This window comes from Osmerus eperlanus, chromosome 12 (genome assembly GCF_963692335.1).
Source record: "Osmerus eperlanus chromosome 12, fOsmEpe2.1, whole genome shotgun sequence".
NCBI classification, from domain to species: Eukaryota; Metazoa; Chordata; class Actinopteri; order Osmeriformes; family Osmeridae; genus Osmerus; species Osmerus eperlanus.
The window spans coordinates 13,127,098-13,152,429 of record NC_085029.1 but is presented as its reverse complement, the minus strand read 5'-3'; the positions used below and the strand labels follow the sequence as shown (position 1 = coordinate 13,152,429).

The 25,332-nt window shown below is 46.7% G+C and overlaps 1 protein-coding gene across 2 annotated transcripts in view; it reads right to left on the bottom strand.

The window, feature by feature from the left end:
- The window catches only part of grid1b (glutamate receptor, ionotropic, delta 1b), a 183,246-nt gene that overhangs the window by 67,175 nt on the left and 90,739 nt on the right, over positions 1-25,332 (bottom strand). For both annotated transcript variants that reach the window (XM_062474151.1, XM_062474152.1), the window contains exons 3-4: positions 25,045-25,329; positions 1,316-1,521 (exon numbers count right to left, since the gene is read on the bottom strand). In XM_062474151.1, coding sequence (XP_062330135.1) covers positions 1,316-1,521; positions 25,045-25,329 — 491 coding nt within the window. The remainder of the gene's footprint in view (positions 1-1,315; positions 1,522-25,044; positions 25,330-25,332) is intronic.

The window sequence follows — 25,332 nt, the reverse complement described above, 5'->3', positions numbered from 1 at the left end:
TGCGATGACATCACACACACACACACACACACACACACACACACACATGCACACAGAGACACACACACTCACACAGGACCTTGAATCCCAGTCTCATGGCTCATCAGGGGAGAGTGCTCACCTATCATTTTTTTGACAGGCACACCATGAAACACGCCTGTTACTAAACTAGAACACCTACAGTACATCCTTCCCTACCATTCACCTGCTCTGCTGCAGCCTGCTTTCCTGCAGCCTCATCATCCTGCAGCCTGATTCTCTTGCAGCCTGATTATTCTGCAGTATGATTCTCCTGCAGCCTGATTCTCTTGCAGCCTGATTATTCTGCAGTCTGATTCTCCTTCATCCTGATTCTCTTGCAGCCTTATTATTCTGCAGTCTGATTCTCCTGTAGCCTGCTTTCCTGAAGCAGCAGCCTCTGCATTTGACCACTGAAGAAGATAGGAAGTGCCACCCCTTCAGCCTTTACATAAATCATCCTAGGATTTGAATGTTCAGAAGCACCTCAAGTGCTGAATAAATGGATGGCACATGGACAATAATGTATCTGACCACCTATGTGTTTGTCTTTAGGCCAGAACAGAGCTGTAGGGAGGAACATGATGACTTGTACTTCCTCCTTGAGGCTTGTCCGATCATTTCCAGCTTGCCAACTGCTCTCTGCCCCGACAGGAGACAACATGGTTCAAATATTCACCATCCCCTTCCACCTTGTTGCACACTGATGGGACTGGGCTTCTGTCTCTCTCCCTCCTTCCCTAACCCGCACTCTCCCAGCCTCCCTGTCTTTCCCTGCCTCTCTTCCTCCTTCCCTAACCCACACGCTCCCAGCCTCCCTGTCTTTCCCTGCCTCTCTCCCTCCTTCCCTAACCCACACGCTCCCAGCCTCCCTGTCTTTTCCCCTGCCTCTCTCCCTCCTTCCCTAACCCACACGCTCCCAGCCTCCCTGTCTTTCCCTGCCTCTCTTGCTTCCTCCACGTCTCCCTCTCTACCCGCCTGTCTCTTTGCATCTCATCTCGTTTCCCTTCTACTCAGCCCGCCTGCTTCCCAGCGTGGAGGCCTCTGTGCCCAGTCAATGCCAACCAGGGATCAGGCCACCTGGCTTGTCAAGATACATGGATACTACTCAAATCACTTTTTAGTTTGACGTAGAGGTCAGTCGAAAGAGTTTTCTGGGTATGTATGTGTGTTCTGTGTGTGTGTGTGCCTTTGTACAGTATGTTTGAGATGTGCATCTGTTGGCATGCGATGTGCGCAGCCATGCGTGGATGTGTGTGTGTGTGTGTGTGTGTGTGTGTGTGTGTACCTCCCCTACCTGCTGTATGAAGACTTGTGCTCCTCTGGGGCTGAGCAGCAGGATGGCTCTGCGGAGAGTGTCCCGGTAGCGGTTCAGCTCTTCTGTCCTCATGGTGGTGAAGAGGTTGGAGAACACCTTACTGATGTTCCTGTCCACCCTCTGAAGAGACACATCCATCCCCTGTCTGGACGTCGTGTCCAGGAAACCTTGCAGCCCACGGATATCTGGGGGAGGAGAAGAAAAAATGTGTTGAAATCTGGAGCTCAGGGATGTCTGAAGAGAAGGAGAAGGAGGGGGGATGTTTATGAAACATGGTCACACGCAGAGTAGAGGCTCCAGCTGCAGTTCCTGCTGCGCTCAACCACAAGCCAGAGCTGGAACCATATTTGAGCTGAAGACGTTCTTGCTACCTACCCACCTAAACCAGATAATGCACTGTACTGTATCTCCTTTGTGTCTCATCAATATTTTAAGAACAGTGATCATCCATGAAACCAGCTTGTTTAGATGTACCGTTCACCAAACCGTTACTTTACCGAGGATTTGACATTTTCTCTTTGAGAATATAATGTTTATGTGTTTGCTCCCTCCTTAGTCTCTCTCTCACTAGCATCCATTTCAACCTAAATGATGCTCTACTACATCTCTCTCACAGCTGTCAGGGTAGCTGGAGGTTTGAGACGTCAGGGGAGCCGAGCAGGAAGACAGCCTGCTTCACTCTTAGATCCCCGCCTGTCCTTGTATACCTGTCTATTAGCAGTGACAGCAAGCTTGCAGAGAGTTGTGTCTGATTGTCTGAAAGAGTTTGACGCTAACTATTTCTCTGTCTGTCTGTGTCTCTCCAGGTCCACGGGTCCCTTTTCTGGCGGAGACTGGATGTTATTGTTAAACTGTAAATGAGAATGCTTATTTGCCAACAACAAATGCTGGCATTTACAGTCCCAACAAAACTACTAATCTATCTTTTCCAATTAGCCACCATTTGATTGATTTGCCAGTGATACTTCTCGATGAGCATTGTGTGGAAAATTATTCAGTCTTAAATGTCAGATCCTGTCTTTCAAAGTCCCTGGAGACAACACTTTCTACACAGCTTGTTAAATTCCGCATTTCAAAAATACTTCCAATATCTTCCCTACTAGTGTAGGGTCCTGGAAATATAGGACTAAATGGAGTCGAACCCAGGTCATTCAGAAAATCTTAGGATCACTTTATTATCCTGCCAAGCTGAAATTCCGTCAACTCAGTAAGGAAATGAAACATGCGCCGGCACACACATGCACAGACACACACTCATACGCACACACATAGAACACACGTGTACACACACATACAGGGTAGTGGGTGTCCCAGCTGATCCTGTCCCAGAGAGCAGAGAGGTTTAGAAGACCACTCAGAGTCCCATCATAACAAGGATAGGATCAGAGAGGAGTCTGGGAAGCTAATCCTATCAAACAACCCCACAGCTTTTGTTGGTTGCCAGCAGACTAGCCAACGGGCAGCTTCTCTCCTCTCTCAATTTGTACTCTCTCTCTCTCTCTCTCTCTCTCTCTCTCTCTCTCTCTCTCTCTCTCTCTCTCTCTCTCTCTCTCTCTCTCTCTCTCTCTCTCTCTCTCTCTCGCTCTCTCTCTCTCTCTCTCTCTCTCTCTCTCTCTCTCTCTCTCTCTCGCTCTCTCTCTCTCTCTCTCTCTCTCTGTCTGTCTGCCTATCTGTCTGTCAATCTGTCTTTTCGCTAGCCATTTCTCTCTTCAGGTCCTTGGAGCTGAGATGAGGGGCTCTTACCACCCCCCTCCCCTCCCCTCCCCTCCCCTCCCCTCCCCTCCCCTCCCCTCCCCTCCCCTCCCCTCCTGAGTCATCCAGAGGGCTGCCCCCATGTGAGGGGTTCAGACAGATAGATCGCACCCATCCTTAACACTAACACACACACACACACTGATGCATGTACTCATGCACTGACACACGCACACACACGCTGTCTGTGTGACACGAGCTCTCTGTCCCAATATAGGCTTCTGTGTGATGGCGCGGTCCACTGCCATCACTGGCAATCCAGAACCCTGGAGAGGACATCGTGGATGTCGTTGGTTATGTCAGCTGCCCTCTAGACACACCGAATATAGAGGACCTGCGCCGCATGGCACAGGACATTCATGAAATGGTCATCAAGGCCGCTGCAGCAGGCACGTCTGCCAAGCCCCTGCCCCCGCCAGGCTTCCTCTCAGTCTGGCTGAGCGCTGGCCTGTGTGAGCAGGGCTTCCAGCCTCTCCGGGTAAAAATCCTTAATGTTTCTAGGGGTCCATTGGTATTCTACAGAGGAACCTTGGAAATCTGGATCCACACCCATCTGTCCCACCACTCTGATTGTACATGAAATATTCATCTGTACATCATGTCAGCATGGTAAAACAAAGTACCAAACACAAACAAGCCTGTAGGACTTCAGGTAAACTGATAGGTCATGACAACGTGACCCCTGTGCACGCCCCTCCTTCAGACCGAGGCGAGCAGACAGCAGGGTCATCTCATTCTCCTCAGCTATGATCCACAGGTCCCTGAGCATCACGTCATAAATAACACATTTAGAGTTTACATGTCAATTGAACTATTGTGTGTCTTGTTCATAGTGTGCCATCAGAATGTAATGTTTGACCCTGCCCCTAACTTTAATTGGAACTCTTCACCAAGAGATTCCACTTCCACATGCAAACAATGTGCCACTTTTCGGCTGTGTGGACTGTTTTGTTTAAGAGTCCCAAGGTATAATACTGATGCGTATCAAAGCAAACACCAATACCAGAAGTCATCAGCCTGGGACAGCGACGCAGGATGCTGAAATTGAGAATGCCGTATAAGACACTGTCCTTTGACAGCTAATTTCTCTGAAGCTTGTGCAAAGGACACCATTTAATTACCCCCAACCTCACATATCCACCTCATGAATGTGTGCATATGTGTGTGCGTATGAATAAATGCATGTGTGTCCCTACCTGTTCCCTCGGCTGTTAGACTGTTTTGGTATTTCTGTTTGGAAGAATAATTGAGTCCTTGCATTTTTTATCTCTTCTGACAGGTGTGACATTTGCCTTTAGAAGACAGATATTTCATCTGCAGGCTACTTGAAACGTGTTGTGTTGTGGATGAGAGGATTCCATATTGGGTATCCATAAAAGCACCTGTTATAACCTTTCACTGGCTGTAAGTAATGAGCAGCTAACAGACAGCAGATGGAGCACAGAGGCCGAGGGAGAGACCTCTCATGGATCAACTGTATTGGTGAAACAGGAAGTTCCAGTGTGGAAGGATCACGCTAACGCTACGGCTAAAACGACAGCAGTGCTGAATAATGCAACATACGTTAAAGAATAAATGTTCCCCCTCGATCCCACGCCATTGCTTCCCAAAGCGCTGCGCTACGGTTTAACGTTTTTACGTCCATTCTAGCTCCTAAAAGACTTCTCCCCGTTACAGTTGTGCCACTAATGACTCCAGCATCTTGCGGTTTAATTGTGCGATTGTATAATTTAACAGTGAGTTACTCCTGGTTTCGTGTTAGCCGTTTGGGTCGTAAAATATTTTGTCTCTCCCCCTGATGGAGGGCCTCGCCCTCGATTTCTCGCATAGTGCCAAGGTTTAATGCAAATGGCCCCAATTGAAAAGCTACAATCTAACACGTCGCAATCAAAAATCAATAGGGACCCCTCTTCTCCATTGAAATTTTCATAACAGACACAGAGAATGAAAAACATGAAATCCTCCTTTATCACTGGCCTCTGCATTGGGCCAGTGGAGCACTGAATCAATGACCAGTTGAGGAGCTGAGCGTTAGGACACTGTAGTCCCCATCTGGACACACAGACTTTTCCACTTGATTAACAACAGTAATTGGTGCTATTATTCGGCATGGAGACAGTTTGGGTCTCTTCTCAGCAGATGCAGGTGTTCTGTCTTCTCATTCCAGAAGAGCCCAGCCTGCAGGACTGACGTACCAGCAGACCGACTGCTGCGCAGCACTGGCTTCACTGGACAGGACATTTTAGGACAGTTCAGTCTGTTATTTTGTCATGTTTCATGGTGTTGTTCCACACTAATGGTTCCAGCGTGTGTGTGGTCAGAGGGGAAGAGGGACACACAACTTGCTCCTTCAGTGACCGACAGGAAGCTTGTGGGTTCGAAGCAGACCACATGAGACAGCCTCATGGAACTAACCGGATCAGCTGGATTATATGGCATTTTACATTGTCACTGCCATGGATGGATGGAGAGAGAGGGTGTGTGGTGGGTTTGTGTGTGCATGTGTGTGCATGTGTGCTACCATGCAAGACTGTTTGGGACTTACAGTTTGCTGTGAACCATAACTGTGTACGGGTCTATTCAACAGAGTGGCCTGGTGGTACAGTATATCTGCCAAAGCTGGCTTCGGTTCGAAAAGCTAGCGACAACGAATGTCCTGGGCTTGCCCTTTGCACTTGAGCGACGTCATTGAAAAGAATATGGCACCAGCTCTCTGCAGATACAGCAGCTATTTCTGTCACTGCCTGTTGCCCTTTCAAACCTAACAATCACTATAGTGGGAGTGGTGTGGGAGGGCAGGAGGGAGGGAGGGAGGAGGGGGATTGCAAGGGAGGGGGGGAAGAGGGGAGGATAGTGACGATTCGGGCAGCCAGCATTTGACTGCAGTAGTGGATTGAGGGTGCATATCGTGTGTGTGTGTATGTGTGTGACTGCGCTTAATCTGATTACAATATTACATTTATGCAGATGTTTCTGCTTAAAGTGCTTCTTTAGAGTGAGTCACACTCTCAGTCCTCTGTTCAGTAAAATCTCCCTGTCTCTCGCATTAACTCACTCACACCATCCCTCTGAATCTCTCTTCATCTCTGTCCCTTGCACCCACAATTTTGGTCTCTCGCTCTCTCTAACTCCATCTCTCTATCTCTTTCCGGGCACCTCACAACCAGACTGTTCTCTGAGTCAGGGGCTTACAAAGGTAGCGAAGGTACCAGACAACATGAAGACAGATCGATATAGAAGGCCAAATTGCTTTAACAATAGCTAAATGTCCAGGCCTTCACAGAAAAAGGGGCTTTAGTTTGAGTTTTGTTTTTATTGATTACATATTCAAACATTAACTGTAGAGGCGATCACACAGATATGAAGGGCAAAGGCCTTTTAATGAGTTTGGGAACTGTGTGTTGTGTGTGTTTGCGTGTGTGTTTGTGTAAGATAGAAAGAGAGACATTTTGTAACAAAATCCACAAGTTACAGAAGCACAACTGGAGCTTGGACTGCATGAAATAGACTGCACTGAGAGACCCCCATCATATTAACATACATGACACTGGCAACAACACCCAAGGTCATATAGATTATAGTTGAGAGAGACACAGAACGATAAGGAGAAGCAGAGAGAAAGAGAGAGAGAGAGAGAGAGAGAGAGAGAGAGAGAGAGAGAGAGAGACTAAGAATGTGTGTGTGTGGTGAGAGACTTTCTGTAGCATTACATTTTCTTCATCTTATTTCCCCACCTTCCGACTCCAGGGGTTGTCGGTGCAGAGGAACCCGCCCCAGGCTGGTTCTGAGAGGCACAGGCAACGTCAAGGAGGGCCTTGAAACCGCCAGCTAAGGCCCATCCATAATGCATGCTTTACAAATCAGCTGCATATCACGGGAATGTAGAGCCCGAGATCTCCATAAGTCTCCATGAGGGGAGTGTTCCCCTGCATTCGCCCCAGGAGGGGGCTTGTGGTTGGGCCCGGGACTACTCAGCAGCAGTGTACGGTAGCACATCAGTGCTGGAGCTCTGAGGCACCAGGGTAGCTAGCCAGCTAGTGTAGAGTAGAAGAGCTGAGGCTCAGCCCGGCTTTATGTGACATGAAGCTGCCAGCCAGCTACTCAGCCTTCCAATCATCCAGCCAGCCAGCCTGCTAGCCAACCAATGAGTTCGACTAGCCTGAAAAGATGTCGGTCCATCGCCGCACCATTAAGCAGATCAATGTGTGTGATGAAGACTGCCTGCCAGGAGAGTAAAGCAGAGAGAACTATGTTCAGCTTGCTGGAGTTTTCACCACTCCAGTACTGTTCTACTCTAATCCGTACCCATCCAGGAGAATAGCTGTGTTACTGTGTTAGTCAGTCCCTCTCAGTCAGGTCTCAGATGGAGTATTTAAATACACATTCGGATGCATTTCACACACCATTGGTAACTTGACCTTGACTCCTGCTGTGCGAGTATTGGCTTGTATGTTGTATGTTGGTGCATTTAAATGGCTGAGTATGTGCATGTGTGTGCGTTTGCACTTTTGTAAAGCTCTCTCTTGGAGGTCACCTTGGATAAAAGCGTCTGCTAAATGAATAAATGTAAATGTTTGCATGTGTGTGCGTGAGTGACTTGAAGTGTCTGTGAGTATGTGCGCAGCGTGTGTGTGTCTGATAAATGAGCTGTAGTACTGGCTCATTGGCCATAGCAGCAGTGGTATTAAACTTCATCACCTGAGAATGAGCCCTGACTTCATGCACGCACACACACCCACCCACGCATGCACACACACACACACACACACACACACACACACACACATAAAAGTCCACTGAAAACCAGTCCATGCATCAGGATACGGACCAGGAACTGGCCCACCAAACCTGCCTGTTCATGGACCCACATGTTAAATCAGGCAGACAAACAGGCAACCAGACAGACAAAACACAGACCAGTAGTTAGTTAGTTAGTTAGTTAGTTAGCTAGTTAGTTACTCAGGCAGGCAGAGAGGCAGTTACTCAGGGAGGAAGACAGAGTCAGAGAGACAGGTAGAAGGAGAGCAGTCCATTAATCGTTAGAAAATAGGGATGTGTTGGTTGACTTAGAAGAAACCTGGGAGATAAATTGCACCCAAGACCATGGAAAATTGTTTGATAAACATTTTTATTACCCCTTTGATAACCATATTTCTCTCTCAGGCTTGAATGAGCAGGCATGATGACATGACAAGAGAATTAGGGGTGAAAAATGACTCCTGCTCCTAAGATATCAGAGTTATCTACAGCAACCAGAGATGCGTGGCTTCTATAGTGAGGATGGATGCAGATGGTGTTTGTTTAATGTGAGTATTGCTTGAATCCCATATACTGTGAGGTCCTGTACCAGTTAAATTACAGGCTAAATACATATATCAGTAATTTACGCTCAAGTCACAAACATGCTGAAAGGCCTATTGTCTCTTGTCTAATACTGCTATAGTGATAGCCAAAGTACATCCTCTTTCAACTAGAAGTGAAAGATTAGAAACTAATGTAAATACCACCAATTGTGTTCGATATCATAAAAAAATGTGATGTTTGTGGAAGTTCAGAGGTGACGATGGAGAGTGCTCTCTCCCCTGACAGATGTCAGATGAAATTGGGCTGCTGCAGTTCCCCAGACAGGATCGGCCCACAGTCATCAAAGGCAAACAGTTGGAGGATAAAGAGAGAGAGAGATGGAGAAAGAGAGCGACAGAGACAGAGAGAGAGAGAGAGAGGCCACAGCTTCTACTGTGACAAGTCCTGCTCTCCAAGACTTTACTGGCCCAACTCATTCCAGGATCGAACGCTGAGAGAGAGACAACGTCAGAAAAGAGAGAGAGGGTGCTTTGCAGATAGAGTGGAATGTGGGGAGTGAGAGAGGAAAAGGGAGAAGAGAAAGAGAGAAAGAGAGAAAGAGAGAAAGAGAGACAGAGAGAGAGAGAGAGAGAGAGAGAGAGAGAGAGAGAGAGAGAAGAGAGAGAGAGAGAGAGAGAGAGAGAAAGAGAGAGACAGAGACAGAGACAGAGACAGAGAGAGAGAGGAGAGAGAGAGAGAGAGAGAGAGAGAGAGAGAGAGAGAGAGAGAGAGAGAGAGGAGAGAGAGAGTGAGAGAGAGAGAGAGAGAGAGAGAGAGAAAGAGTGAAAGGGCGGTAAGCAAAGGGAAGGAGATGAAAGGAAGACCGACATGGAGATAGTGGAGGGAGACAGAGATATGGAGGGGTGGAGACGGGAGACCGCAACAGAAGAAGGGATGGAGAAAAGAGAAATAGAGAGAGAAATGATAAAAGAGAAGAGGGTCATGGATAGAGATGGGGGGGGAAGGAGAACTGCTCACAGAATCACTCAGATCTGTCTGCCTCCTTTATCCTCCTCTGTTCCCATCCAGCGATCTCTCTCTCTTTGTGTCTCTTTCACTCTGTCCACCTCTGCATTGCTGCCACGCAATGTTTTGGGTTGAGTTTCTGAAGGACATATCTATTCTAAGTTTTCTCCTCTTCCTGGTCTCTTCACATGACAGCAAAGCCTTCCTGCCTTACAGTGATTATAACGAGAGGTGCACATCTACGATTTTCCTCTATCTTCACTACAAACGCTATAAACACTACTGCTTCTGTACATTGTCCAGTATGTGCCCAGTAGGCTATTAATCACAGTTAAATCCAAATGTATCGATGCATTTAAAAACGGTAAATGTCACCAAGCTAACCTTAATGAAGTCTCCAGATGTTTTCTGAATAGTTTCATTACTGAATATAAAGATGCATTGCATCTACGGGGTACCCAGTAAATCAGAAGCTGTCGCTGTAGCACTGTGTTTCCATGCTATGGAAGACCAGCACTCCAAAGGATGAGCTCTCCACCAGTGGAGGTCCCTGGAGAGACAACATGGCAGCCTTCTAGAGTCCCCTCTGGGCTCTGACCGGGGGAAATCCATACCCCGTCACCTATCCACAACTCTCATGTCAGAGGTCTGCCTCCGTGCTTGTGTGTGTGTGTGTGTGTGTGTGTGAGTCTCAGTCACTGAGGGACACAGTGTGACGTCCCTGTGGCTCAGGGGTTAGAGTGGTGACAGTGACCCCTTGGAGGAGTGAAAGGACAGCCAGGTATGTGTGTGTGTGAGTGTGTGTGTGTTTGTGACAGAGCTCCCTGGGCCATAGTGCCTGTCCATTAGGGGTGTGACAGTGCCCAGGATGGAGTGAGGCTGGGAAGGCAGGAAGGTTGCATGTCCCCTCCACAGGGCCGTAGACACAGCAGACAGGCTCGGGATTCAGACCGATGAGACACTGATAACACCCAACCACCCGCACCCACAGGGGAACTGTCTCACCAAGATAGGCTCTGCAACAGCCTTAAACAGAGCCCGAGGCAGCAGGCCACACATGCACACACGTGCATCCACATACTAGGTGAGTCCGAATCTCCAAATGATTGTTCTTCTGAGTCTGATTGTCTGACTGATTCGCCTTTTCCCGATGCGAAGGTGTGGAGATCAGATAGCAGCAGGGATGGTGAAGGGAACACAGGAAGTGTTTTGACAGCCATGCAGGAGTAGGTTAGAGGCCCCTCTCACCCAGCGTCGCCTCTAAAACAAGCCTTGGATCGTGCAACACTATCTTGTGTTACAGAATGACCAGGTGATAATCACCCGGTGATAGGAGCAGTAAGGACGGAGAGACCAGTTGTGGGAGAATGTAAACCACCCTGTTCCCTTTTCGTGTGCCTGTTCTCTTCTCCCCTATTGTGCACTTTTTTCCCCATCAACACTCGTGTGTTTTGGGTTCACCCAGAGTCGAGTACATTTGTTTAAAAAGGCCATGGTCAGTTGTTCAAACAGACTCCAGACTTTGTGAACGCGACGTCTTCCTCTTAGATATCCGTGAGACCTGAGAACGTTGGATCTATGTCGCCTTTGATTCCCACAGCTGGGAGACTTGTCTCACAGCTGCCAACGTCTCTGTGCCTGTGACATCAAAGGAGCTCGCACAACATTAACAACGGGCCCAGATAGAACGCAAAAAAGAAACACTGATATGCCGTTGCTCACAGACTCGCTTCAAAACACATCACAGGCTCCTCGTCTCTCTCCGATTGCAGAGCACGGGGAAGGATTCACAGTGTATCACGTCGAACAGGAATAACTCCTGTTATCCGAGGAGGTCAAGATGGACACCCAGGCAGCCATGTTAAAGGCTGAGGCAGGAGGCCAGTGTGATGCCTATATTGTGGCTATGACTATGTTATCGGGTATAGGTTTAATAAATGTTTCCATACAAAATGTACACATTGTCTGTCTTGGAATTCAGTTTGAGATGAACAGGAAGTAGGCGGATGAGGAGGCGGAGTTAGGAAGAGGAAGAAATATTGGTCTGTGGGTGGCTGTTGATGAAGGCTCTATATTTAGCCAGGATATTTTGAAGGAGGGATGGAGGGATAAAGAGATGAGGGCAACGAGGAGCCCCTCAACCCTGTCATCTCACCCTGGAGAGGATGCAACAATTATATGTCTGGGTCGCCATCATCTCAATGGTGCTCCTGGATAATGATTCCAGGGCGCAGTCATCAGCTGCCTCGTATATGTCCTGCTAAGACAGCGCGAGCACAGAGGACGCTCAGTGAGTTTTCAGTCCTAAGTGTCCCCACAAGAGATATACTGAGATATGAACAAAGATACACCTAGATATACTGGACTTGTTACTGGAATGTTATGATTATATTACCGTCAAGGTTGGTTTATAGTCATTAAAATACAATTACCAACAGTCAAGTTTTTGTTGTTTCATCAAAAAGTAGAAAGATAAAGACGACACGATGCAACAAAGCACTGCACATTTGCGTCAATACTGTTCTGCCCGTTTGCCATTCCGTCCAAACCAGTGTGCCCCAGGGAAATCATTTATTTTTCTCTCAAAAACAGTGGTGAAGGATGATAGCAATACAGCTAACACCAATCTGCTAAGATCCAAACAACACCACCTCACACATTGACTCCTGCAGTGACAGTGTGGCATCATCTGGAATAACGTACACTGAGACAAGCACAAAAGGACATGACTCTCTAGTGAAATCTGCCTAATTGAGATTGTGTTCAGTGAAGATGAGACGCAAAGGCTAACAGCCTCCCAAGGGCATGTTCACACATTTCAATATGGTTTTGCCAAGTAAATATGATATCAAATCACAGCTACAGCCGATGACACTGACCTAAGTTTACATAAATGTAGTATTGAAACTACACTGAGTAGCAGACTACATGTATAAGTACTGCTCCCTGCACTCCAGACTTAACTTCAAAATAATGTCTCATGGTGAAGAGAGCTTGTTAATGTCTCAGGGGGTTTCGTTTAGAATTACCCATGGTGCTGTGACAGGAAGGTAAGACCATCATGAGAAAATTAAATGCACTCCTTAGATTCAGTATCAAAAGCCTTTGCTGGAGCGATGGAGGGGACTCTAAAGGGTAATGCCACCTAGTTGCCACAATGAGACAGAAAGGTCAGCTTGAATTAAAGGTGCACTCAAAGAAAAGGAATGAGAACATTAGATTTTCTGGGTAGGTCTTTCATCTAGAAACCAGCACTAATCCACATAGGAGACATTTGGATAATATGCTTCCAAAAATGTAAAGTTAGAAGATGGATATAATTTAAGAATATATCATTAGCCCATGTCTGAAACAAACAATACATTTGAGAACATTGGGATTGTTTTTTTATCTCCTTGTGTATTAGGTTTAGACTGATATTCCTCTGTCTGATGACAACAGAGAGATGTACCGTGACCTTATGCAGAGGCCGCAGAAGAATCGAAAGAGACCAGACAGTTGATGTGAGAGTGGAACACCACAACGAGACAGTTGTTGTTTGGAACCAACAGTACATTACAACATCACGGGTCACTTTCAGATGAGAAGAGATGCTTTTTCAGATCAGATCTTATTTGGGCAGTCAAAAGGCACTCTGCATCAGTGAGTCTGTCACCATGAAACTGCGCTCAGTCCAGTTCGAGACATGGGTGAAAGCAGAATCTCCTTCCTTCATTGCTCCACACAGCAGTGTTGCACTGCTCAGGCTCATGGTCCTCTAAAAGGGACCATGTGACTAGAGCTTTGGTGAGCTGTTCCTGACTGAACCCTCCTGTCAGACGAGTCTTGATCTCAGTGCCCCGGCTCAACTCAAGCACATCAGATCTCGTGGGCTCAGAGCATGAAACAACAGTGGCCTAAAAGGCTCAAACAAGATCTACAGTATATATGGGTGATGAGATGACTCACATTGTGACTGCATTCCTATAAATAGAGTTTAGGGGGAGCTGTGATAGGAGATTAGGAAAAGGGGGTGGGGGGAAAGTTCAATGTGGTCAACCCATGTCATCAGAAATAACAGCCCTCAAAAATCGGAACATCATACAGAGCAAGACAGATTCAAACATTCCAGCACACATAAGTACAAAGACCAGTTGTATCGGGGGCAGGTACTCGATCCTTTTGCCGACTCAATCGTTCAAAGTAGAATAGCATTAATTCCCCTACAAGGCGGCGGCTTGATTTCTCCTGCTACACTAATGTAGGCTAGTCTCTGGTCAGCCCTGCACTCCTAAACATCAGATCTAGTTGAGGAGCCTGGGGGCTAGGCTAATCAGAGCAGTGTTTGGGTGCCAGATGCTAACATTAGCCCCATTCTGTTGAAGACCAGAAATAGGTGAAGGCGTAGGGATACATATTGTCAATTTGATTAATGAGCTAAAAATCAATAAATAGAAAACATTCCATAAACGTTGACAAACCTGCCTCGCCAATTCTCTTTCAAAGCAGAAAACACATTTTGGGCTTATAGGAGGTCATGCATCACATAAACTCTACTTATGAATGGTCTAAATACTTTGATGTAGGCTTACTAGTCATGTGTAGCAAGGTCATATTGCCAACTGTTCATTGAGAATTTGGATTGTTGAGTGCCAAGTCTGTAGCTCAACACTTATGTAATTGGTAAAAAAAACTTAGGGTTAGGTGACTCATAACAGATGGTTCACAATGTGAGTATTGTGTCAAAACCTCTTAAAATTTCTTTCTTTTCTTTTTTTTATTTGCTCCAAGAAAGTCTCATCATAAATGAAAAGAGAAAGAGAAGCTTTGAGCTGGCTTGTATACAACAGTAATGGCCTGAGACATAATTTTAAGTCATCGCAATGGAAGATATTGGTTTCCTTCCATTCTTTAACTGAGCTCCAATTATTCCAGGCCATCACTACTAATGTTCAATAGAACCATGAGGCACAGCCGTTCTACTAACTGACAGGGAAGAAAAACTGTCAGCCAATGCCAGAGACAATGACTAAGCTCTGCATTTCAAAGCTCTATGAGGCTAAATTTCCCCTTTGACTTCATACACGACTCAATGAATAAAAAGTACATTCTCAAAAAAGTACAATGTAAACTTTTAAAATAATCTTTTTTATTATAAGTTCAACTTGATGATTTCAAGTAAAAAAAATAAGAAAAAAAGTGTTTATGTTACTAGCATGGACACAAAGCTGTTTGCTGCATAGGAAAGGCCATTGTTACTGTGATCTTGACAGTGTGGGACCATTAGCAATATGTGAAACATACAAGTTCAGAACCGGTACTTTACAACACTTTCATTTCCTCTGACATCTCCTTCCTACCACTTATGTACTCGTTACGGTGATACAAGTTAGAGTCGGCCTCAACAGCAAGAGAGGGAGAGACAGTGAGTGGGAGAGAAAGAGAGAAAGAGAGAGAAAGAGAGGTGTAGATTGTCACAGTCCATACAAGTAAACCATTCAAGTGTGTGACAACACCTTGCATTCACACGTGCACACACACACACACACACACACACACAAACACAGCAAGTGAGGCCCATTAGCAAGGCAACACCCTGCATTCATTCTTTGAATTTCACTTCATTTTCTTGCTGAACAATCCTCACTGTTGGCCACTGGAGCAGTTACAGTGACTCACCATGGTCTTAATAGAAACTGAGGGTCCAAGGAGCACTGCTGTGGGATGAGATGGCCCAGAACAAGGCATTGTTTCTCCTGTGTGCCTGTGTACAGTACAGTACAGTAGTGAACAGTGGGGGATCAGATGGCTCAGCGGTTAGGGAATCGGGCTACCAATGAGAAGGTTGCCGGTTTGATTCCTGGCCGTGCAAAATGACGTTGTGTCCCTGGGCAAGGCACTTCACCCTACTTGCCCCGGGGGAATGTCCTTGTACTTACTGTAGGTCGCTCTGGATAAGAGCGTCTGCTTAATGACAAAATGTAATGTAAATGTAACAGTGAATCTCAGTGTTTTGCATGAGAAGACAAGGTTCATTTTACTTTCTCTGCAAGGGCAATGTACTTTTGGAGTCAGGGAGTTTTTTGTTGTTGTTGCTCCAGTCATGTGATCCTTCTTCTGGCTAGGGCTCAATGGAGACCATCAAACTGTGACCCACAGGGACTGAGGGGATGAGAGGGAGAGCAAAACAAGGAAAGAGAGAAAGTGAGAGACATATAGAAAGACACAGAGAAAGAGAGAGGCAGGAGATTGAGATAAAGATAAATAAAATAAAAAACAACAGGAGAGAAGAAGAAATAGGGGGATATAGGAAGGGAACAATCACAAAGACCATCCATCACATGGACTAGCAAGTTTGAAGCAATACCAACTCTAGAAGCATAACCAACAGCAGTGGTAAAAATAAACAATTGGGAAATACAACCTCGGGCAAATATATTCAATAACCCACAGCCGTTTACACAGGCAAATCGCTGTAATTCTTTTCAATGCAGACAGGTATATATTGTTACATGAGTATGACATTCCTTGGGGACACCTTTATCTGACTTTACTTCCCTCCCTCCTTCCCTGGTTCCTCCCTCCTTCCCTGGTTCCTCCCTTCCCTCCCTCTCTCCTTCCCTCCCTCTCTCTTTCTCTGCCTCCCTGCTTTTCTGCCTCTTCCCCTGCCTCACTGCCTGCCTGTCCTTTACTCCAAACCCATATTCTACCTTGAGAGCCAATCACAGTTGCTCCAACCAGTTGTGGGCTTACAAGGTGTGCTAGGAAGCATGCATGACTGACCAGCAAGTAAATATCCAACCTTTTTCCAGGCATCAGCCCTATTTGACATTCACTTCATTTGGCTCACTCGAAAGCTCTTGCAATCCTCCATCAAACTCCCTCCACCTACTGGAGAAAAGCTCCCGGCCTTCCAGTCCTCCAGCATACGAGCAGAGTGCATGTTAAACTCACACTATGCTTTCATCACCTTATTTATCTACAGACAATTTATCTCGGTAAACCTCTCGGTGGATTTCTCCTCATTTCCGCAGCCCTTTTCTTCCTCAATCTCATCTTTACATAAACAGCATCCCCTCTCCCGGGGGAGTTGCCAGTCCGCCCTCACCCCTATATTGGAATTACTGCTCGGCGCCATGGAAACACACCTTCTGCGTCAGCCAATTGGCTTAGATGAAGCGCAAAAGCACGTACATGGTGATTTATGGTCTGGGTTAGGTGTGTGGAGGATCCAGGGGAGGATGACTTCACAGTCTTCCATTTGGTGACTTCCAAGATGAGAGGAAGAAGGAATGCGAGAAAAAGAGATGGAGAAAGATGGAGAGGCAGATGAATGGCGAGAGAAACAGACATAGAACGCTCTGTGCCTCCTAATAAGTGTCTGGTGTAATACCTTGTCTCATTACAAAGCCTCGGGAAAGAGAACAAATGGAGACCATCCCTCCTTTGTTTCTCTTCTTCTCTCTAACCCTTTCTCCTCCCACTCCTCTGCTTGCTTTCCACCCCTCTTCCGCTTATTGCACTCCCCCCTCTCTGTCCTCCGACCCCGCCCCCCCCCCTCCCCTCCTCTCTTCTACCTATACTCAGGTGGGAGCCGCCCTGTCAGAGCAGTGTGTGGACCCACACCAGTGGCCTGGCTTCCAGCGCACTGAATATTAAGGTCTTTTACGCCCTTTCCTGTTTTCTCCCCTTCTTAATCTCTCTCAAAACCTATGCCCTATAATGATTACATTTACTGTCAAAGCAAAAATGTTTACTGACAGAATACTACAGATGATGCACTGTTGTTTTTCCTGAGGGATTGACAGCTGTGTCTTCTCTAGATTGTACGAGCAAACAAACATGAGACACAGGGCTACAGACTTGGTAAACGGCAGGAAATTGCTTTACTCAGTTCTTGTAGGGAGTCCAGACCATCACACACACACACACAAGCACACACATAGACACATACATACAAACAGTTAATGAAGACAAATGTCAAAGTGTCTTTTGCTCCCAGTCTCATTTCTGTGGATGGCGCAGACAGAACATGGACTGGCTGCACACACACACACACACACACACACACACACATACACCTACACATACATACACACACACACACACACACACACACACACACACACATACACCTACACATACATACATACACACACACACACACACACACACACACACACACACACACACACACACACACACACACACACACACACATACACATACACACACACATAACCAGTGTCGTCACCCACCCAGAGGTCTAGCCAGTTCCACACTAAGCTTTCATATCGTATCACATCATATTCCATCATCCGTGAGGCTGAAACCAAGCTGCTAAACATCACAGCCTCTAGATAGCACTGACAGCAGGATGGAGAGAGGAGAGATGGAGGGGAGAGATAGGGCAAACCCGAGCAACAGAGCAGGGCTCTTTGGAATGTGAGACAGAATGAGAGAGAGAGACAGGGAGAGAAATACAAAGAAAGAGTGAAAGAGCAATGACAAAGAAAGTGCGAGAGAGGAATAGAAAGAAAAAAAAAAAACGTAAAAAAGAAAGACAAAAAAACACAAAGACAGGAAAAGACATAGAGAAAGATAAGGAAAGACAATGGGAGAGAACTTGAATGCTGAGGTCATGGCTGTTGTGATAACGCAGCTCAGCTTTGGTTCACTGCATGGTGAGTGACAGAGACACAATCGTTCCAATTCCACATTTCAAATCATCTAAACCACAGCTCTTAGCCACAGCTACGGCAACACAAAGGATGGGGGCGTGATTCAATTGTTGTTTCTTTTTGGTCATTTTTCCCTTTTCTCTTCCATACCAATTTATTTCTCTGTCAATTTCTTTCACTCTCTTCTTTCACCTTCCACACTCTATGTATACCTTCCCTCTTCCACGTCCTCCGTCTCTCTCCCACCTGGTCTCTCGCTTTTCATTCTCACTCTTAAAACATCTCCTACTCCTTTCTCTCTCTCAGAAACACAAGTGAGGGATGAGAGAGTGAGCGGGGGTGCGACGGAGCAAGAGAAACAAATTCATTATTACTCGGCCCACAGTCTCCGCCCTCTCTTACTCCTTCTCTCCGAGCACCAGCCAATTAGGAGGCGTAATGAGGGCTGACATCAAAGCGACGCCAAGATAGACAGGAAGTGGAAAGGAAGTGGAAGGAGACAAAACACAACAGCTGCAGGTGTCCGGACAATATCGCCACCATCAAGGCCTTCATTAGGGACATCAAACTGCAACCATGAAGCACTGGGAGACTGAAAGAGAAGGATTCCTTTCAGGAGCCAGCCGGGCAACTCTCCTGATTGCCTTCTGTGAAGCTTGTTCACCGTCGAACGCCAGGCTAGGTAAACTGCATGCACGGCCGTCTGAATGGATAGCAGTAGCACGGAACATGAGTCAAATCGGCCCCTCTGTTTTACCCAGCACCCTGGCTTTGAAAATCAAAGAAGAAACGTGGACTTTTTGTTGGGGTTTCGTAAGTCCCACGCAGCTGTCGTGGGCTCCGTCGTAGGACTTCTAATGCACTGAGACAGGCGGGGTGGCAGGCTTGTAGCTGAGGATGATGCATATCGGGTTGATAGGAGCCCTGGGGAGGTCAGCGTGGGGCTGGAGAGCGGGCCCAGCCACAGCCAGGCAGACGGAGGCAGGGGCCTCCTCCCCTGCCTGCTCCCTGCGAGCAGGCTGGAGGAAGTCGGGCTAAACGAAGCATTGTTTAACCTTTTGTCTCCGTTAATGCAGTCTTAAATATGTATGAGCTGCCATCGTAAGATTTTCTAGTGGATTCTCAGAATAGCCTAATTCCCATCAAGAACGCGTCACAATGGGAACTGGGGGATATGCATCCCTATCGAGTGTGATGCATTCATGCACATGTAATAAGGTGGGAATTACTGACAGTTTTCATAAACTGCTGGCAGTAAAAATGACAGTCCGTTATTGGACAAATTTAGAACTCTCTCTCTCTCTTTCCCTCTCTCTCTCTGTCTGTCTCTCTCTCTCTCTCTCTCCTCTCTCTCTCTCTCTCTCTCTCTCTCTCTCTCTCTCTCTCTCTCTCTCTCTCTCTCTCTCTCTCTCTCTCTCTCTCTCTCTCTCTCTCTCTCCTCCCTCCCTCCCTCCCTCCCTCCCTCCTCTCCCTCTCCCTCTCCCTCTCCCTCTCCCTCTCCCTCTCCCTCTCCCTCTCCCTCTCCCTCTCTCTCTCTCTCTCTCTCTCTCTCTCTCTCTCTCTCTCTCTCTCTCTCTCTCTCTCTCTCTCTCTCTCTCTCTCTCTCTCTCTCTCTCTCTCTCTCTCTCTCTCTCTCTCTTTAGTTGATATCCTCGTAAGGTCGGAGATGATAGGCTACATCATTGGTTAGATTATTCACCCATAAACACAAACACACACAAAGCATACAGTGTACACTCACGGACAGACACACACCACACGAACAGACACACACACAAAGGAAAACCCTAAAACACACTCCCACAGAAGCTGCGACAGGAACCCAGCTTTTGTCTCATCTACTATTGATAATCCTCCTCTGTTTACAGTCCCCCCCCCATCCCTCCATCCCTCCATCACTCCATCCCTCCTGCCTCCTGCCTCCCTCGTCTCCCAGGCCCTTCACATCTCCTCCAGGGATCCAGTGACACACACATTACCATAATCTTCGGATGATCAAACCTCTGCCCCCATGTCAGGGTGGTGGCTCCTGCGTCGGCTCAGAGTGGGCACGCGGCGCTAATATGACTGGCGCAGGGAGGCCGCCGCTATCGCTTTGAAGCTCACCAGTGTAACTGGAGGATCATTCCGCTACTCTGATGTCACCGTAGGCCATCACTGAGCAGATAACCAAGGAGCCGTGCAGCCAGCAGGGAGTGATCATGACTCAGCGCTATGTAAACCAGTCGCCCCCATCAAAGCATTCTGGTGGATTTAGTGAACACCATAGTTCAAGTAAGGCCTCACACTGAGTTTCTTCCCCCTGCCACCCCCTCCACCATCCCCCCTTCTTGTTTGGGCTCTTCTGCCATCCTCCCCCTCTCTCCTTGATCTCCTTCCTTCCAACGCGCTGTTCGAAACCCTAAACGACGCCTGTTTGTTATCAGGACACACTCAGGGTATGGAATCATGCAAGCAAGTGAACAAGCTTGCCTGTGCTAGGCTGCTGAAGATCTACCTAGATGGAAGCAAAGGTATTGATAAAATATCATTTGTTAAGAGCATGACTGTCAGCAGATTAGAAGTTTAGGGTTGGAGGGTGTTTGTCGGTATGGTGTAAATCTGTCTGGAGGGGCAGAACGTGGAGGTCATATCATTCTGTATTCATATAGGGGCTGTCTGGATAATATCATAACTCAGTTGGAGGGACATGCTGAAATTCAGTTTCTGCTTGAAGGGTTCCTGGGTAGTGACTCAGCTAAATTTGGGACCAAAAAAGAAGATGTTCCTCTCCTCTCCTCTACCATTAATGAAATCTCCACAGTGCCTGTTACAGTTTGTGTTTATTTATAGAGAATCTGGCAGTAATGCAACAAGCAGTGGGCATAAAGAGATGCAAAGCCAACCACCTCAGCTCTCAGTATCTGCCCAGTGATTTATACATGCGGATACAGGAAACACTAAATGTAATGAAACGACTGCAGACAAGTCTCTAGACATTAGGAAAAGCGTATGTGTAAACAAATATTAATAAGTTAATTACAGAAATAGTGGGCAGGGTTGGTTGACAATGTATCAGGTCAAACACAGTCAGTGTTTTAGAGACTGTCATAAAATCATCTCCTGATGATTATTCTGCAGAATGATTCAGCAGAAGATGTGTGACCTATACAGGAAGTAAATCTGTATAAGCCTGTGGATGAGCAACAAAGTCACTTAAGGCTATGTGCTAACCAATGCTAACTCCCTTGTTTAAATCCTATATGACAAACAAGGCTAACCTCTGACTCTACTTGTCCACAAGAGTGAGTGTAGCTGTGGACGGCTCTGCTGACTCAGAAAACACACACACACACAGACACACAGAAACACATACGCACACACTTAAACCCATTCCGAGATCATTGTAGTAGAGGCAGGCATGAACACTAAGAGGCAGATAGCAAGGCTGCAGCTCCTGCTGCTAGTCGTGAAGTCTGACTGCTAGGCTGAGTGAGTCCCACTATCTAGAACACTCAAAGACATCAATAGAGTCCTGCATGGAACAACACATGCTGCACCGTAGGCTACATGTGCTTCTGTATTATGTGTGTGCACAGCATATGTGTGTGTGTGTGTGTGTGTGTGCACAGCATATGTGTGTGTGTGTGTGTGTGTGTGCACAGCATATGTGTGTGTGTGTGTGCTTTTCAACAAGTCAAACATTCCTTCCAGCCAACAGGTGCATCTGATTTGGTGCTGACGAAAACACAACTTCCCAGAGTGCTCTGCAGCTCTGCAGCTAGCGTACAGAGCCAGCTGATCCACCATGCGGTCATCCATGCGGCCACGGGGAGTCCATCTTTCATGTGGCGGTTCTGCTGTTTCATGCTCAGCCTAGCAGCTGAGGACACCGCTCTGGGTGACAGCTGGAGCGGATCAATGCAGTAGGCAAATCAATCCCATTCACTGGAGATGGAGCTGTTGTTTTTCTTTGTGTGCTTCATTCCGACACTTTACCTCCACACCTCTTTTGTTTTCTTTTCACGTCTCCTCTTTCGTCCTCCTGTTTCCTTCCACACTTCTTCGGTTACTTTTGTTCCCGACTCTCAGAACAATGTGTTCATTCATTCATTCATTCACTCGTCCATTCAGGCATATATCCTCTTCATTCATCGCGTCCATTGCTATTCAGTAAGTCCTGTGCTTTGAATAACCAATGAAAGGTCGACCTCTTTGAGGTTGTGATGAAGGCAGTCCTTTTGGGATGAGTGACCAAAGTTCAAATCAGACACTGTCTACAGTGTTTGTGGGGATGACTAAAACCCTAAACGGCTATTCCGTCATTCAAACAGCATACGTGCTGAAAAAATCCTGTGTCAGAGGGACTTGCCCTTTCCTCCTCTTGTCAGCCTGCCAGAAGGGGGGAACTGTCTGTGTTTTATGGAGCAGAACAGGATTTCCATGAGGAGGTGACGGAGAAAGAAAAAGAGAAAGACTTTGAGAGGAGAGGCAGAAATGTGTGTGCTTGTGTACGTGTGACAAAGAGAGAGAAGTGAAGAAAGTTTATGTTTAAAAGGAATAGTGACAGAGACAAAGAGGGAAAGAGAGATAGGGAGAGTCACTGAGAGAGAGACTGAGAGAGAAAAGGTGAAATGAAGCATGGAGATGGGGGATGAGTGGAACAGAGAAAGCAAGGAATGGGAGGGATTTGAAGCAGACAGAGCAGATATAAGAGGAGGGGGACGGGGGAGAAGGGAAGAGAAGAGGAGAGGAAACGAGGGAAGGGATGAGAGGATGGGAGCAGAGCAAAAGAAGCGGGCGCTCAGGAAGTTGGGAGGAGAGCCAGTGAGAGAGGAGAGGAAACAAGGCAATCCAAGGTCTCTCCTTAATCATCATCACTCTGATGGTGTCACAGGCCCGCGCCAGCCTGCTCCAGACCCTCGCCAGGCCTGCTTCATACACACACCAGGGCCACACAGCCAGGCTCACCCTCCAAGGACCCAGTCCCATCTGCTAGCAATACACTCACACAAAGACCCTAATGTGAATAAATGGGCCTTTTCCATCTCAACCATTTTAATCCCTCGCTCATCAAAGAGGGGCGAGAAATAGAGAAGAACATCAACCATAGGCTGTTTCACATGCTTGAGCTTGCGCGCGTGTGTGTGTGTGTGTGGTGTGTGGGGGGGGTATATTGTTTTCTACAAGTGTATCTTGTGAGTGAGCGTAATGTTGGATGCTGTGTGTGGTGTGTGGGTGTGTATGTGTGTATTTGGAGTTTGAGTCTGACTTGAGTGCATTTGGTTCTAATTGATCGGTGAGTCATCTAACAGACCACTTCTCCTGCTCCTTCTATACTAATACAGGTACAGGAAGCCTCCTGGTAGCACTTTGTCATGCACATAGTTCAAAATGCAAGACTAATGCAATTTGAGTCTGTATGTGCCAGTTTAAACCAGGTTCAACCTCAACTTTGATCATACAGCTAGCACAGATTCAAACCCACAAAATATGAAAGCACTGTGTATTGATCAAAGTAATTAACAGTCACTGCTTATAAACCTTGTAAAAGGCTGTGTGAGTGTGTGTGAGTAATCCTGATGTGAAACATAATTTTTTTTAAATTCCTACTATATACCAACTCTCTGCAGACCAGTCCTCGAAGCTTGCAATCCTAACATCCTTTGAAGTTAATTTACATTAAGTTGCTATCTTAAAAGCCCAATTAAATGAAACAGCAGCTAAGATGCTGAAACAGCCCCCTTACTGATGAACCCCATTAGACGTAACAATATCTATGGCATGAAACACAGCAACGTATTACCTGCTACAAAGGCATTGCTTGTTTTAATAAAGACCTTGTTTGTATACAAAGTACAGTTCACTGTCATTTCATATAGGTAGAGTAAAGTTACATTTGCATACTTAGAACATAGTGCTACACTATGTTTGTGTGCGTGTATGTATTAAAGCCACTCCAGGGTCTGGACCTTGTGCAGTGGACAGTACTGTACTGCACAGAGGGAAGCAGTCATCAGTGTAACCTGGCCGGTACTGATAAGATACCTGCTGGCCCAGAAGCATGACTGAACCTAACACACACCAACTCAATAACCACTGTACCAGCACAAAGCCATTTCCTGCAACTATATCCAACTTAAGATAGGAATACGTAATCTATATCAGTGTGTACTTAGTTGCTTACTTTAAATTAAAGAATCTATACTCTCTCTAATTCAGTTAAGAAAGTCTCACTGTACTGACAACTTGGTTCTTGATCAGATACATTCTGTAGTTTAAAAATCCTCTTGTTGCTATTGTATTTCTGCTGTAGATCTGAGATACTGGTTTCAATATTCCACTGAGCACATTGTGTACCAAGCTAAGGAGATCCATAGGGTCCAGTCATTAGTACCCCTTTGACTAGACAGACAGCTTTCCTCCTCCTCCTTCTCCTCCATGGACTTCAAAGAGCATTATGTCTGAATCTTAGCCACCTCCATTCCACATGTCCCCCTTTACATCCATCTGTACACACAGCAGCTACACTGATTGGACCTATTTTGATGTGTAGTCCCAAGTCCCACCCCCTGCTGTCAAATCTTTCGCCATCAAGCCAGCCATCAGGGTCTTTCAGGAAGTCAGCTGTACCATTTCGAGGCAGACTACTGGGTGGAAATGGGGGTTTTAAAATGAAGGGGATGTCTGAGAGGCTGTGCTTGGCGTGTGTATGATCTGAAACCATGTGGATCTTTCGGCATCTGACACCATTCCACCAGTTCTACTGTGTCTGACGAGAGAAACGGGGAACACATTAAGAGCAGCTAGAAAGATCCCTGAAAAGAATATTCCAGACAACGCTGTCAAGATGGAGAGGCACACCTCAAAAGCCCCGAGAGCTGAAACACACAGCAAATCAGTCTAGCTTTGGTATTCTCTGACAACTAACTACCCTGACTGCCAACCAACCTAAATCTGGGATAAGAAGCTCTTTAACCATGCACAGACCAGGCTCTGGCCTCTTACCGTAGTCATTGTCGTAGAAGATGATGAACTTCTGCCAGCGCAGCTCATCCACCAGGGTGAGCATGACGTCGTTGAGGCGTACGGGCGGGCGAGCGGCCAGCGTGTAGCGCTGCCCGCCGGGGCTAGGGTTGAGCTGGCAGGCGGTGCGTGGCGAGCCCTCACTGTGGCGCTGGATGTACAGGTGGGGGATGTGCATGGCGTCCGTAAGAGACTGGAGTGCGCTGGCCGAGGCACAGCCCGTGGAGGTGACTAGGGCCAGGATGCCCTGGGTCATCAGCTCACAGGCTA